Source organism: Peromyscus leucopus, chromosome 2, assembly GCF_004664715.2.
Source record: "Peromyscus leucopus breed LL Stock chromosome 2, UCI_PerLeu_2.1, whole genome shotgun sequence".
Taxonomy (NCBI): Eukaryota; Metazoa; Chordata; class Mammalia; order Rodentia; family Cricetidae; genus Peromyscus; species Peromyscus leucopus.
The window spans coordinates 77,210,422-77,224,241 of NC_051064.1; the positions used below are offsets into that span (position 1 = coordinate 77,210,422).

At 38.7% G+C, this 13,820-nt stretch overlaps 1 protein-coding gene across 1 annotated transcript in view; it reads right to left on the reverse strand.

Moving 5' to 3' along the window:
- Positions 1-13,820, reverse strand: part of Brinp1 (BMP/retinoic acid inducible neural specific 1) — a 189,652-nt gene that overhangs the window by 135,690 nt on the left and 40,142 nt on the right. The window contains exon 2 of the mRNA XM_028885701.2: positions 6,438-6,705. Coding sequence (XP_028741534.1) covers positions 6,438-6,655 — 218 coding nt within the window. The 5' untranslated portion in view covers positions 6,656-6,705. The remainder of the gene's footprint in view (positions 1-6,437; positions 6,706-13,820) is intronic.

Genomic DNA, 13,820 nt, shown 5'->3' on the forward strand with positions numbered 1-13,820 from the left:
CTCATTAGGAAGTTATTTTTCCAGAAAATGCCTTTTAATATCATGTGGACTAATAATTACCACACTGACAGAAATATTGCCCTAGCACCAAATGTCAAGGCTACACACGGATTCAAAGGTTAGAGACTTCCTTCAAATTCAACCATAGTCCCTTGAATGGAACACAGGCTGGCTTCTCTCTCACATTTACTTTTCTGAAAGTTCCCTACAATGTCTACCACCTAATATATCTCTGGCTCCCTCATGCCTAGCTTCTGCTGTATTTGATTCCTCATTATATATCAATGAGTGAGTGATAGGTTAGAAGCACTTCTCATTCATCAAACACCCAACACCATATCCATTCATTTATTCAATGAGCTTTATTACAAAATCGATTAAAAATATTTTGTGTGAAAGATATGAAGGAACATCAGGACCAAAAATTAGAACTGAGATTCACACAATTCTGAAATAGATATGGAAGACAGGCAATTAAATTTGGTTTGCCATTATTTGATTTACATTCACCTTTCAGGTGCATATACCACACTCAAAGTCAGCATCAGCATAAGCCACAAACCACTTCCATTGAAACCTTAGGGAGAGCCACTCAATTAAAAAAAAAAAAAAAAAAAAAACAACCTCAGCACAGCACAGTGAACCTATTTACCACTGTCCTCCCTCTGACCCCGCTCTCCAGAATCAAAGTGCACAATGGTACCGTAATTTTCCTACCAAAGTCACATTTAAAATTAATAAGTGGTAGGTAGGAGCAAGAAGATCAGTTCAGGGCTGATCTACACCACATAGTGAATTTAAGGCTGGACTGAGGTATAGGAGTCCATGTCTTAAAAACATCTAACAAAGAAAAAGCAACAAAAAGACACTTTTGAAATAAATGGCCAAATTTACAGCAATTACTAATGATCTCAAAATCTATTAACAGGTGGGGTGGTGGTGGTGCACGCCTTTAATCCCAGCACTCAAGAGGCAGAGCCAGGCGTATCTCTGTGAGTTCAAGGCCAACCTGGTCTACAGAGTGAGATCCAGCACAGGTACCAAAGCGACACAGAGATATGATGTCTCGAAAAACAAACAACAACAACAACAAAACAAAAACAAAAAAATCTATTAACAGGTAACAGTAATATATATTCACCCATCCTAGTACTCTGGAACCAAGGATAAAACTCAAGTTTTCTTAATCTTCCTTCTATAAAATTCCTATCACTTTATGCTCAATACTTCTTTTCCTCATCACAACTATACTAGACATTTAATACCATCTCAGTTTTATAGATGAGAAAAGTGAGCCTAGAAAACTGTAGATTGTCTATAGTCAAAGGAAACTTGCTTTTGGATCCTAGCTTGGAAAGCTGGCAAGTGTGTCATAGGATCAGTCATCTCATTCAAACTATGGGACAGGGTCACAGTTTCCCTCACAGGTAAGCTGTGAGTAGTTAATAACTAGCACATTCATGCTCTTAACCTGAAGTTAAATAGACTATTTAAATTATTTTATCATAACTTGTAGCTACAATTTAAACTTTAGAAAGTATTTTCAAATAGTGTGCATATGATGAAGTTGCTAGAACAGAAGTAATTCTCTTTCTTTAAACGAGAAGCTAGAGTACATAAGGAGGTATTCCTACCCTTGCTGTGGTTAGTTTTTACTTATTCCCTTTCTCCTCTATCATTTGTGCCTCCCGTAACCCCCAGTGGGAGAGTCGGTGTGTGCTATGTATGCTTCCCTTTTCTCATTGCTTTTGGTTGTCTCCAAGTTTGGAGCTACTAATAACAACATACTTAACAGAGACTTCAGCTTAAATATATCTTGAGTCCCCAGACTCTAAACCCAGCTTCTCCCCCACAGGAACTTGCTATAATATTGAGATGGCAAAACTTCATGGAATATGGAATTTCAGAGATGGAAAAGGCTTTGAAGACTACCTTAACTAACTTACCTATTGGCCTTATGGGGAAAGTGCCTCAAATCACTCTATTACTTCACCAAAAGACTCAAGAAAGAAAACAAGATGTAGTAGAATATTACTTTAAGGTGTGTTACTTTTGTTTATATTGCATTTGTGTAACTTTGTGAAGTTGTGTGTTACTTACTGTGCCTGTCTAAAACACCTGATGGTCTGATAAAGAACTGAATGGCCAACAGCAAAGCAGGAGAAAGGATAGGCTGGGCTAGCAGGCAGAGAGAATATATAGAAAGAGAAACCTGGGAGAGTGAGAAGAAAAGAGATGGAGGAACAAAAAGAAGTAGCCAGAAAAGGAGGACTCCAGCAGCCAGCCATCCAGCCACATAACAAGCCAAGGAGAAAGGTTTACAGAAGTAAGAGAACGGGAAAAGCCCAGAGGAAAAATGTAGACCAAATAATTTTAAGTTAAGAAAAGCTGGCAAGAAACTAAGCTAAGCTAATGTCAGGAATTCATAAGTAAGAAAAGGCCTCTGTGATTTACTTGGGAGCTGTGTGGTGGGCCTCCCCAAAAGAGTAAAAACCAAACAACAACAAGAGGTGGACAATGTCAAGGTCCTCTGACTTAGCTGAAGATTCCTCTACTACACTATTTGAGAGACAAAACTTTTCTCATATTTGTACACCTCCCTTACCTCAAGTCTCCAACACTATGATTTAAACTGTCTGAAGTGAGAGTTTATACCTCACAAACTCACACCATTGCATGCACTCATCTGATGACTCTTCTTGTGCAACCACATTGGAATGAACTTCTTCAGGGATTTTAATAGTGCTCACACTACCACTGGGAGTGACTCCTCACCATGACTCTACAATCTATAAACCGAATCTGTGCACAGGCAAGAAGATGGTCTAACCTGCACAGGTGAGGAGACAACTCTTTCTTTTCTTGTTGTAGATTCCAAGTAACCCTTGGTGAACCTGAACTCTGGAGAGGAGGGAATTGATTGAGACTTAGGGCTCAATTCTGAAATGCTTTTTTCTAACATTGAATAATACGGAAAACTTTAAGGATAGCTCTTCCTTTAGGGAAGCAATATCAATCTTCGGGATCCATGTTAGCATACAGCAAGCAAGACACACACACGTTGAAAAAATGCTTTAATGTTTCAGCAAAGTGACAGATAGAAAGAAAAATGAATCAATTGACAACTGCCTCAGTAAGCATAAGCTAGCTGGTGCTTGCTCTGACCTGCAACTGGATGAACATATGTCTCTGTGTATCCATTTGCATGTGTTTTCATGCACAGACTACCCTAAGAGTCAAATCAATGAACACAGAATTTATTACTTTCTAGGATACCAATCCTGGATGTTTCCTTTGTAGCACTTAATATAAATGTGTGCACACACGTGGTTAATCAATGTCACTCTCTCCTCTGAGAGGAAGGGCAGTGTTTATTTTGCTCATTATTGTACCATCTTCCTTAAACACAGTGCTGAGTCTATAATCGTTGCTTAATAATTATTTAGGGATTAAATAAAAGAAAGACAGGATAACTAGATGACCAAGGGCTTGGCTTCTGGGTGGAACTCCATCATTTAATTAACCATGTAACCTTAGTTAAATCTCACATTTAATTTTAGAGCTAAAAGAATCTTAGAAATCATCTCACTGAAGGACTGAAATATTTGTTTAAATGTTGGATTCCATTCAAACAGAGAACCCAGGTGAAAACCAAATATTAAAGCAGGTGTAAGCTTTCTGTTTACAGAAGTGAAGGGCAGGGAGTCCTGCCTGGTCAGCCTTTTTGGTCTTCTCACCATACTGCAGTGGTTTCTATGGCTACTTAATTCAGTCATCAGCAATTCATGTAAGCACAGAGTGAAAATAATTAATATGAATCACCTCTAACTTGATAAATTAGGAAAGTGGGATAAGGAAACAAAGATAGGATCCTCTACCATTGTACAGTAAATAGATAATTGAAACTGGGACCCAGCTGCCCATAATTCTAGCACATTTGTTAGTATAGTTATGGAGTAATAATCATACTTGGTTTCAAGCCCATTTTCTAACTTTTCTTGGCTGTAAGACTTTGCTCAAGTCACTCATGAGATAGCCTTTTAAACAGAAACAACAACAAGATAAAAACCCAAATGACCCGAACTTTGAAAGTGTCCTTGAGATGATCAAAAGAAAGACAAAGCTATACACAAAATGAAGTTCTTATTTGATAATACACAGACAGAATTAGATATCTGAATCTCAAAGATTTAGGTCATGCCCCATCTTCAACACCTCAAAGCTCCAAATTATTCTGGATCAAGCATTTCAGAGATTGGCACATCCTCTCCAGCAACCAACACATACTCATAATCCTTGGTTTATGCATAATCATAAACAGCAATAGCTGTATTCTGCTAGAAATGGTTTTAAGGATCCAATATTGAAATGATGCAGTTAACTACTGTTCTCAGGTGATTTAAGAATAGTTCTCCCAAGAAGAAGCCTTTTGAATCAATCATTATATTAGAATTCTGATATTTTCTTTCAGGAATAGAAATGCCAAAATATTTTTCGTATTTGTACTCAGTTTCCTTATTTTATACACTCTATTTTCATTTTGCTTTGTATGTTACATTTTCATAATGCTGATAGGCACCTTTCTCCAGCAGTTCAATGATTGTTTTCTATTTTTGAGGGCCCATAGAAAGTTCATTCACACATTAACTCTTGCATATGCAGAACTATTACTGTAAGACTTCAAATTATTAGTGGGGCAACTTTCACATGATTGGTATTTTCAGCTAGTTGAAAATTCAAAATTCACTCATTTCCAGGAATCAGGATACAGAATGGCTTGGCTACTTTCTATATCAACCACTTGAAAGGCCTAAGGTTCAAATTCAGGCTTTGCTCTTTATAGGCCAACATTCTCCTTTTACCATGCTTTCTTATTTTAATTGTCTCAGGAATATTAGCATTTGCATTTTCTTTCTGGACATTAAGACAAAAGTTGCAGAGTAGTTTTTGCATTTCTTCAATTAAACTACAGTACCCATTTGTGTTTATGATAACAATCATATAACAAATGTAAACCTGAACACCAGTGACATCAATGGATGTTATAATGTGTGTGCAAGTGGGTACACACGTACATGAGTATATAATACCGGAAGAGATACCAGTTAGTTATATAAACAGTTACATAATTCCAGTTAAAAAAGAAAGAAAGGAATACATTGTAATTGAAAATGGTTTATAACTAGTGAGGAATAAATCTAGCATTTTTTAGATATGTCAAGGATATTATAGTTAAGTAGAATATGGAACCAGGAAAAGTACATAAAGAAAATACTTCTGGTGGTTGAGGATCAGAAAACAGTACTGCAAAGTACAGCACTTATTGTCCTGAGTATTTTGAACTAAAATTTATGCCATCATCTCCTGTCTTTCTCTCTATTATCCCTATTTGTCACTCAAATCAACAAGTAGAATTCTCCCTGAAGTTAACTTACTTGTCTACAGCTAGATTCTCTCAAAAGTAGCCCAATGGTTATGAATTCTCTTCCCCAAAAAATCTCATCAGCAGGTAATAGTAGCTCACAGGACAGGACACACTAGCCCAGATAGATTCTATCAAAAGCTGTCACCTCTTGTTATACTTGGATGCTCTGAGAAACAATTTCTACCATCTGATGTATTTTATCTACACCAGTCATTTCCCACTCATTTTTTCTCCTTGGAGTTCTCCTAGGAGTTTTTTGTAACTCGGGATATTGCAAAAAATTCAGTCATCTATCCCTTCCCTATGTCTCCTATTTTGCATGACTACTACCATGTGTATGCAAATAATTCAAGTTTTTCTCTTTTTAATCCATCTACTAGACACACACAATGTAGACACATTTACTGGACCTTCTTAAGGTCATTCCTGTACAGAACTTGGTCCCTTTTGGTTGGGTAAAATTATAGTTAAGTTAGTAACCTGCTCAGACTTGTTTTAAAAAACGGTACTTCAGTGACTGTCTCTACTTCCCCTCCCCGAAATTCGTGAATATATTTGGGTAGAAAACTAGATTCACTCATAATACTTGTAAAACAAAAGGATTGTCATGACTATGGATACAGGTAAACCAAGGATTAAATCCAAGTTCTACCAGTTTTGAAATTGTTTCTTTGGGAACCATTATTTAACCTAGTTTAGAGTCAGTTACCTGTGTAACTGAGTAAAGCAGAGGGGAAAAAAACAAAATCTACATCAGATGAATAGAAAGTATAAAGGAGATAATAAACCAAGCACCACCTCTAGTACACAAAGTACTCAAAAATTACTGGTTATTTGGACTCATCATATTAATACTTTGTGCAATATTGAGTACATTCAATTAACAGCCTATAACAAGGTCATAATCCCTTATCTAAGAGTCTTCTCCACACAGTCAGGTGTCAGACAATGCCTAGTCTCTCCAAAGCACAACGGAAATGAAAAGCAAAGGCTTTCTTAGCCTAAATCATACCTGTATATTTTATATCTGGTTGTAAATCCTTGACGGTGTCTTTCCACAAAGGATAGGTAGCTCCTGGAGTGGTGGAAAGGCCCCCTGTCTGAAATAAGCCAATCAAATTCCTTGGAGACATGTTGGTCTGTCCCAGCTGGCTCCTGGTGGGAGGGCTGCACTGAGATACGGCCCCATACAAACAGGAAGTAGAGGAGCTCAACAAACCTCCAGTTCATGCTTTTCTGCCGGCCTTTTTCCTCTCATTCTTGCTCCATTCTGTGGAGTCCTGTAGAGAAAGGAATCAAGGAGACAGAAAGGAAAGAGGAAGGGGTAGGGGGAGAGAGAAAGACAGTGAAAAGAAAAACAGGAGGTTAACATATCTTCATCAATAGGTCATCGGTAGAATGCTTTTATGTTTATAAAAACATTGGCGCGTTGTTAAAAGCAGAGGAGCTGTGATGACGGGGTCACATGGTCTTACTTTGCTTTGCTGTTCATATGCAATGTGAAGGCATACAAACTGCATAGGCTATAGAGTACAATTTCCTTATATATAAAGAAAGGACATGTCTAAGGGCCTTTATCTCAATCCTTGGTGTATTACAGATGTCCAGATGTATGTGCTTTAAGAGTAAAAGAAAAAAAATTAATGCAGTAACAGAGTCTAATACATGCAGGCCGGGTTATGAGACAGAACTAATGTTTGTTCCATACTCTGCCTTAACTAAAACCTGCTCACTACTGAGATTTGATGAGTAGGAATGCCTTTTTCTTCTTCTATACCATAGGTAGCAACACACTGAATATTTATTTTTGTCTGGTGGGTCAGTTAAATACACAAAGTCTTAAGATGCTCTAACAACTGTCTATTCGGTGGATACTTTAAGACAAAGAACTCTTACAACAGGTGAAAGTCTAAATTCTACACAGCTTGGTAGAATGTTTCTGGGTACTCAAGGAAGTTTTTGAACAGACTATTGATTTGTTGGTAATTTTGTGCTTCAGTATATCCTAATCTATGGAGAGAACACTAAAGATCAAGGGTTAGGGAAGTGGGTAGGTCTTGCCAACCTCTTTAGTTGCACAGTGTCACAGCACAGTAGCATGATATTGGACAAAATTTTGAGTTCAAGAGAGATGTTGGGTGGGCAGATTTTTTGTGTTTTGTTTGTTTGCTTACTTAACAGAACAGAAACAAATCACAGGAAATATCCCACTTTCAGAAAATTTAAAAGTTTAGTATTGTCACCTCGTTGGTAGTCATTGCTAGCCTAACAAATTGATGCTTGCCTCAACATTTGTTTTTTTTTTTCTTTTTTTCTAAATAAACTTGCCATACTCCATATGGTAAAGACGATACATATTTAAGTTGCATCATCTATAAACAATCTTGTTTCAGGCAAGTTATTTTGTTTGCCTTCTTTTCCTCATCTACAAAATGGAATTAATGAGGATACATGCACCAAACCTAACATGGTGACTGAATCACACAAGGCAGAGTGCTCCCTCCACTCCTCAGCACAGAACAAATACTTAATATGTGATATGTAGCATAAATGGTAAGGAGAATGGTCAGGATCATAAGGATGTTAGTGTTGTCAGGCCTTGAGATGGTAGAGGACTTACTGAAACCATTGACTTGATGTTGTCAATTATCTTCTAGGAAATATTTTTGTCACCTTTTTCTTATGTCTAAATGAAGGCTCATTTAGCCTTGGAAGCCACTTGAGGTCATATCCTCAGGGTCATTTATCTTTCTCTATTCCTTTAAAAAGCTGTTGTCCTATTCTGTTCACCCAACTCTATTTGCTCATTTTCTGAAAAATCTTTGTTAGTGCCAATTGTCTTGCATTATACCTCTTTGTTTTATATCTGTCTTGTTCACTGGGCTGTGAGCCTTTAACTGGAGAGAAGCTTTAGAAAGCTGTTTCTTTTCTTGGCTAGCCATGTAACTGAACAGTCACAACCCCTCACTAGACCTCAGATTTTTATGGATATCATTTAAAAATATAATGACACACATTTTGTGAACTGTAAAACCTATACACATGATTAAGTATACCTAACTTGGTGATTCTCCCAGTTGAATATGGGAGGTCAGTAATGCTAGGAAAGAAGAAATCAAAGAGGGATACATGTTTCTGTACAACTATTTCCCTCGATGGCTCAATTGCACCATTTTATAATGAGATGCCACAAAAATCTGCCTGTTGTTGCAAGCCCCAGCTGTCAGGGTGAGGGAGGTAGGCATGTGTGCCGAGTGTGAGATGGAAAAAAACCGAGGCCTGAAGTTTTGTTCAGAGCTAAAACAAAGCTCTACATGTTGAATATGGAACTGTATCAGCTACAGCTGCCAGGATTGTCTGCCAGAGCCCACCAGCGTGGCAAGCAGGGTGTGGGAACAATTGTTCTGAGATCCCTGGAGTGAACTACAACAAGCTGGAATTACAGTGTGCTACCCATACAGACTTGCACCAAGCTTCTGCTGTGAGTGGGTGCAAATGTGAGCCTGTGAGAGAATGTTTAACTGTTACTGTGAAGAAACAGAATGCAGAGCATTGCAGCTTGCAAAAGGTTATATATCTAACACTGAATGGTGTGTGTGTGTGTGTGTGTGTGTGTGTGTGAGAGAGAGAGAGAGAGAGAGAGAGAGAGAGAGAGAGAGAGAGAGAAGAAGAAGAAGAAGAAGAAGAAGAAGAAGAAGAAGAAGAAGAAGAAGAAGAAGAAGAAGAAGAAGAAAGGAGAGGAGAGTTTTCAGCTTGTAATCCTAGGAGTAGCTAAAAACTGACTAACCCAGTTCCTCACAAATAGGTGTCATTATTGCCCTAGGGACATCTTTATTTATCACAACTTCACAACTAAAAGGATACTCTTGATATCTGATGGACAGAGGAAAGGGTTGTTGTTAAACACCCCAGCATATACTGGATATCCCCTTACAATACACTGGATGAGAGATATCAATGGTTTCAAACTGAGGTTCTCATTCAATTCATTTTACCCATGATCCCAGCAAAGTACAATGACTCCTGTCTTTTAGCTTCTATTAAGCAGTTCTACTTTCTGCCTTTGTCTTGACTGAGTAATGCATCCACAAGCCTGTTGGTTTGAATGTCTGTGGTAATCTACATTACAGGATTTTGTGAGGTTAGAATACATTTCTGTTGACTTAGAAAACCATAGTAGGGCTGGGAATACAGTGCAGTGGTTGAGAGCTTACGTAGTATGCATTAAACATTGGGTTCAATCCAATTGGGAAAAAAAGGAAAAACAAAAGGAATAAAGGAGAGGGAGGTAGGCAAGCATCTACCACATTCCCAGCCTTGTGAAAGCATGAGAATCTGAATTCAGATCACCAGCACACTTGTAACAAAAACAAAATAAAACAACAGTAAAAACAAACAAACAAACCCTGATGTGGCCATATGTGTCTTTAAGATCAGCTCTGAGAGGCAGAAACAGAAGGATCTGAAGGCTTGCTAGTCAGCTGAGCTAGACAACCAGTGAACTTCCAGGCTCAGTGAAAGATTCTATTTAAAAAAGCAATGTGGCCATAGATACCCAACTCCACATTCCTATGTATACCGAGGAGCTTTCTTCACTCTGCCTCATGGCTCAGTCAAGACATTGTCCACATCCCTTCTGCTTTCAAAATCAACAAACAATACACTACAAATCGAATCCCCTGTGCTCTGGGAGCATGGCTGCTGAGCCACAAATCTTAGAGACAGCCCTCAGAATCGTCCACAACGAATTTGTGAATAGTTGATCTTCTAAAAGGTTCATAAAGGGGATTCCTACCACTGGGGTTTACAGCCTAACAGTTCAGGGCTAGTTGTGGGCCAAGTGCGGCTCTTAATCCTTGTGACCTTCAAAGAGTTGCAGGTACTGCTGTGTGATACACTAGTTGACCCAGAGAGCTGACACAGGCTGAAACATAAAGATCATTTGATTCCCATGGCTGAACTGGGATGTTCATATGCCTGCAATGCCATGAAGTGAACTAAATTCTGCACCTACACAGTCTGCTTTCTAATTATACTCCAAATTATTTACATAAAAGGCACACACACACAAAGAAAAAGATAAAAACAATGGGGTCCTGTCAGCCAGTACCAAGTTCATTCTCTGGAGTATCTACATGGATTACAGGGTCAAGGCATACATTCTGGGCCAGAGTGCAGGAAGAAATGTCCCTACTCCTGCCTCAAGATCCTCTGAGGACCTGGGTCAATAATTACATCTGATGGAAGCACATAGCCCCTGATGGCTCCAGCTGAGCCATTCTGGTGATCACATCAAGACTTTTACCCCCAAACCTGGGTCTTCAGACAAAATGTCTCACTGATAAGAAGAGCTGCAAAGCTGAAAGTGCTTGGCTGTGTTAATTAACTCCCCTGAGTCTTGGGTTTCCTGAAACTTTTAGAGTACAGATAGGAATTGAATGGGATGTTTTAAATGAGGCTATTTTAGCTTTGGTTTCAGCTGAATGATACAACCATTGATATACTCCCCACATTCTGAATAGAGGTCTGTGACCACCATATCATACGTACCAAAAAGGCAGCCAAAGTATACTTAGAAGGATTCTTAACCTCTCACCCACATCATAGCATAAAATGTCTTTAAAACTAGGAGTTGGATTTGAGTGGAAGCTGACAGTGCAGAGCCATCCCACCCACTCGCTAAACTCCTCAGGGGGTGAAAAGGGGATAGAACTCCTCCACCTCCAGCTTGACAAGAACACTCAAACAGCACGCTAAATGTGCCCTACAGCTTAGGGAAACATGGTAGAGTGCTGCCTAACTCATGCCAGAGAATTCTAAAAAAAGAATGCTAAAGAGAGGAGTTAAAAGAGGCAGGCTGAAACCCGGCAGAAGAGCAGGGAAATGACTGCCTAAGGCATGGGTGAAAGGAATGTACATCCTCCTCCTTTCCATGGATTAGAGAAGGGCCACATGCTAGAGTAAGTAAGGGGAGGTTACCTAGCATCCTGCCTCAGAGCAGGAATGAGTCCAAGTACAAGGAAATAGGAATGGGGCTGCCATTTTCCCAGGGTCTAAGGAATGAGCTACAGCCATGCAGCTGCGAAGAGATGTATCTGCCCACATCAAAACAATCAATGGCAAGAGAACTAAGGGGAAGCCAAAAACCTCAGACACTACACAAACATTGCTAAGGACAGGTTCACACTGCAGGACATGGTCAAGTACCAAGCCAGCCTACACCACAGCACCAATGCTTGCTGAGGGTTCAGAGCACCAAAATCATGTTATTAAAGAGAAGTAGCTATGGAAGGGGTTTCTGTCTTCCTTATTTTTCCATTCTTCACCAAACCCTGTGTCCTAAGGAAATCAAGAAGTCTGACAAGTTCAGCAATGAAGGGAAGGCACGGTGATGCTGCAGGGAACGGAAGACTCTCTGTACAGTGAAATTTCTTCTGCTAGTAAAATGATTTATTTGTGGTAATATTCTATATTACAATGAGATATTTGTCAAAAAGAATGGGGGCATTAAGCACCAGTTCCAAAATCGGCCTTGCTTGAGACCATCAGTGCCAGAGTCCTGGTTCCTGATCTCTGTCTTTGCTCCATATGAGGACCTCTGCCTTAAAGCTGTACACATGGACACTACCAAAGCTGAGAGGCACTTAGACACCTGGTTCAGACAACTGGACTAAGAAGTTTGCCGCACCCCCTATATCTCAGCCAGTTTCTGTGGAAAGACCTTTGAAAAGGCCCCAGACAAAGAGCTGAGCATTGTCCTACTTCCTAGGACCCATCCTGTAGTATAAAACTCCTGGAGATTCTACTTTTCTTTTAAGTTTCCTCTATTAAGATACTTCTCTCTAAAACTCACCCTCCCTGATCCAGGAACTTAAGTCTTTCAGACACAAGAACCAAAAAGCCACTGGTGTGGCTTTGGTGGCCCTTAGGTTCCCAGGACATTAGCTCCCCAAGCTAAGCAAGAGTTGAAAAAGTTTCCATCACTCTCAAAATCACCCCAATATTCCCATATTTTTTCAAGATTAATATTTAAACAAAGATTATACATAAGAAATAGAAGTGAACTGAAATGTTTTAACGTGTGTGTTTGTGTGTGTGTGTGTGTGTGTGTGTGTGTGTGTGTGTGTGTGTGTGTGTCTGAATGTGACACACATATATGACACTGAATATAAGTAGATATCAGAGAACAACCTACAGGAGTCAGTTCTCCCCATCCACTATGTGGGATCTAAAGACGGAACTTAGTTCACCACGTATAAAAGCATGAACCCTTACACTATGATCCATCTCACCAGCACAACAATTATTTTTAAAGTAACTGTAAAATGTCCAATCTTGTCTGAACTTTTTTCAAGCTATCAAGAGAAATCTCATCACAAAACTGATTTATACTGTGGGAGCCAAGCATCACACAGATATGTTTTTGTTTATTTCCAAATCTTACCCTATATATCCTATTTAGCCAAAGTAAAGGTTTTCACATAAAACAAAACTCAGAGCCCACTTCAGTGTAGAAGCCTAATTAACTTAAATTACAGTTTACTAATAAAGACATACAAGGTGCGGAAAAAAACTATTAGAAATTCTGTTAAATATGTCTGTTGGCAGTTTCCAAGTTTTACCTCAAATATCCAATTGTCATAAGCCACCAAAGGCAGAGGAGTGTTGAACACAAAATCCTGGTGGCATGTAGAGCCTGTCCTTTTACAGATAAAGGACACTGTGACGCTTCGGTCTTTATATATGCCAAGTGATACATAGCTGAGGTTTATTTGATCTGATTGTCACTGAAGCAATGGGCATGTAGCTTAAAATTAACCTCCACCCTCCAAAAGAACAACTGTGGATTGGCAATAATTGGAGAAACTCAAGGCAAAGTGAACAAGAAAACAGCAGAAGACGACAGAAGGCCAGCTACCCTACAACAGTATGCCAAAATAGTATTATCCAATCACATTTGCTAATAGCTAGACAGAGCCACTTCAGATATTCAGGAAGACAAGATACAGTGTAGATTTACATTCACATTGTTAATGCTGATCTCCACTTAAGCAGCTGTTGAAAACTAAAAATAATAATAATAATAATAATAATAATAATAAAAATAAAAAAAATCGACAATTGAGCTAATGAAGTGATACATGTAAAAGTCATAGGAAAGTATAATCTCACCTTTTTGGTTGTGAAGCTTTGCTTCTAATGGCTGTGCCCCAAAGACATTTTTTTAACTAAATGTTATATTTATTGTGAAAATGGTTTAGAAACCAATGGGATGAGTACTAATTATTATAATTTGTGTACTTGTGTTGTAATTGTTAAACATTTTATCAGCGTCTCTAGAAACTCTGACAGATTTCTCAAATTTAAAATATTCCAGACTGAGCATATCATTGCC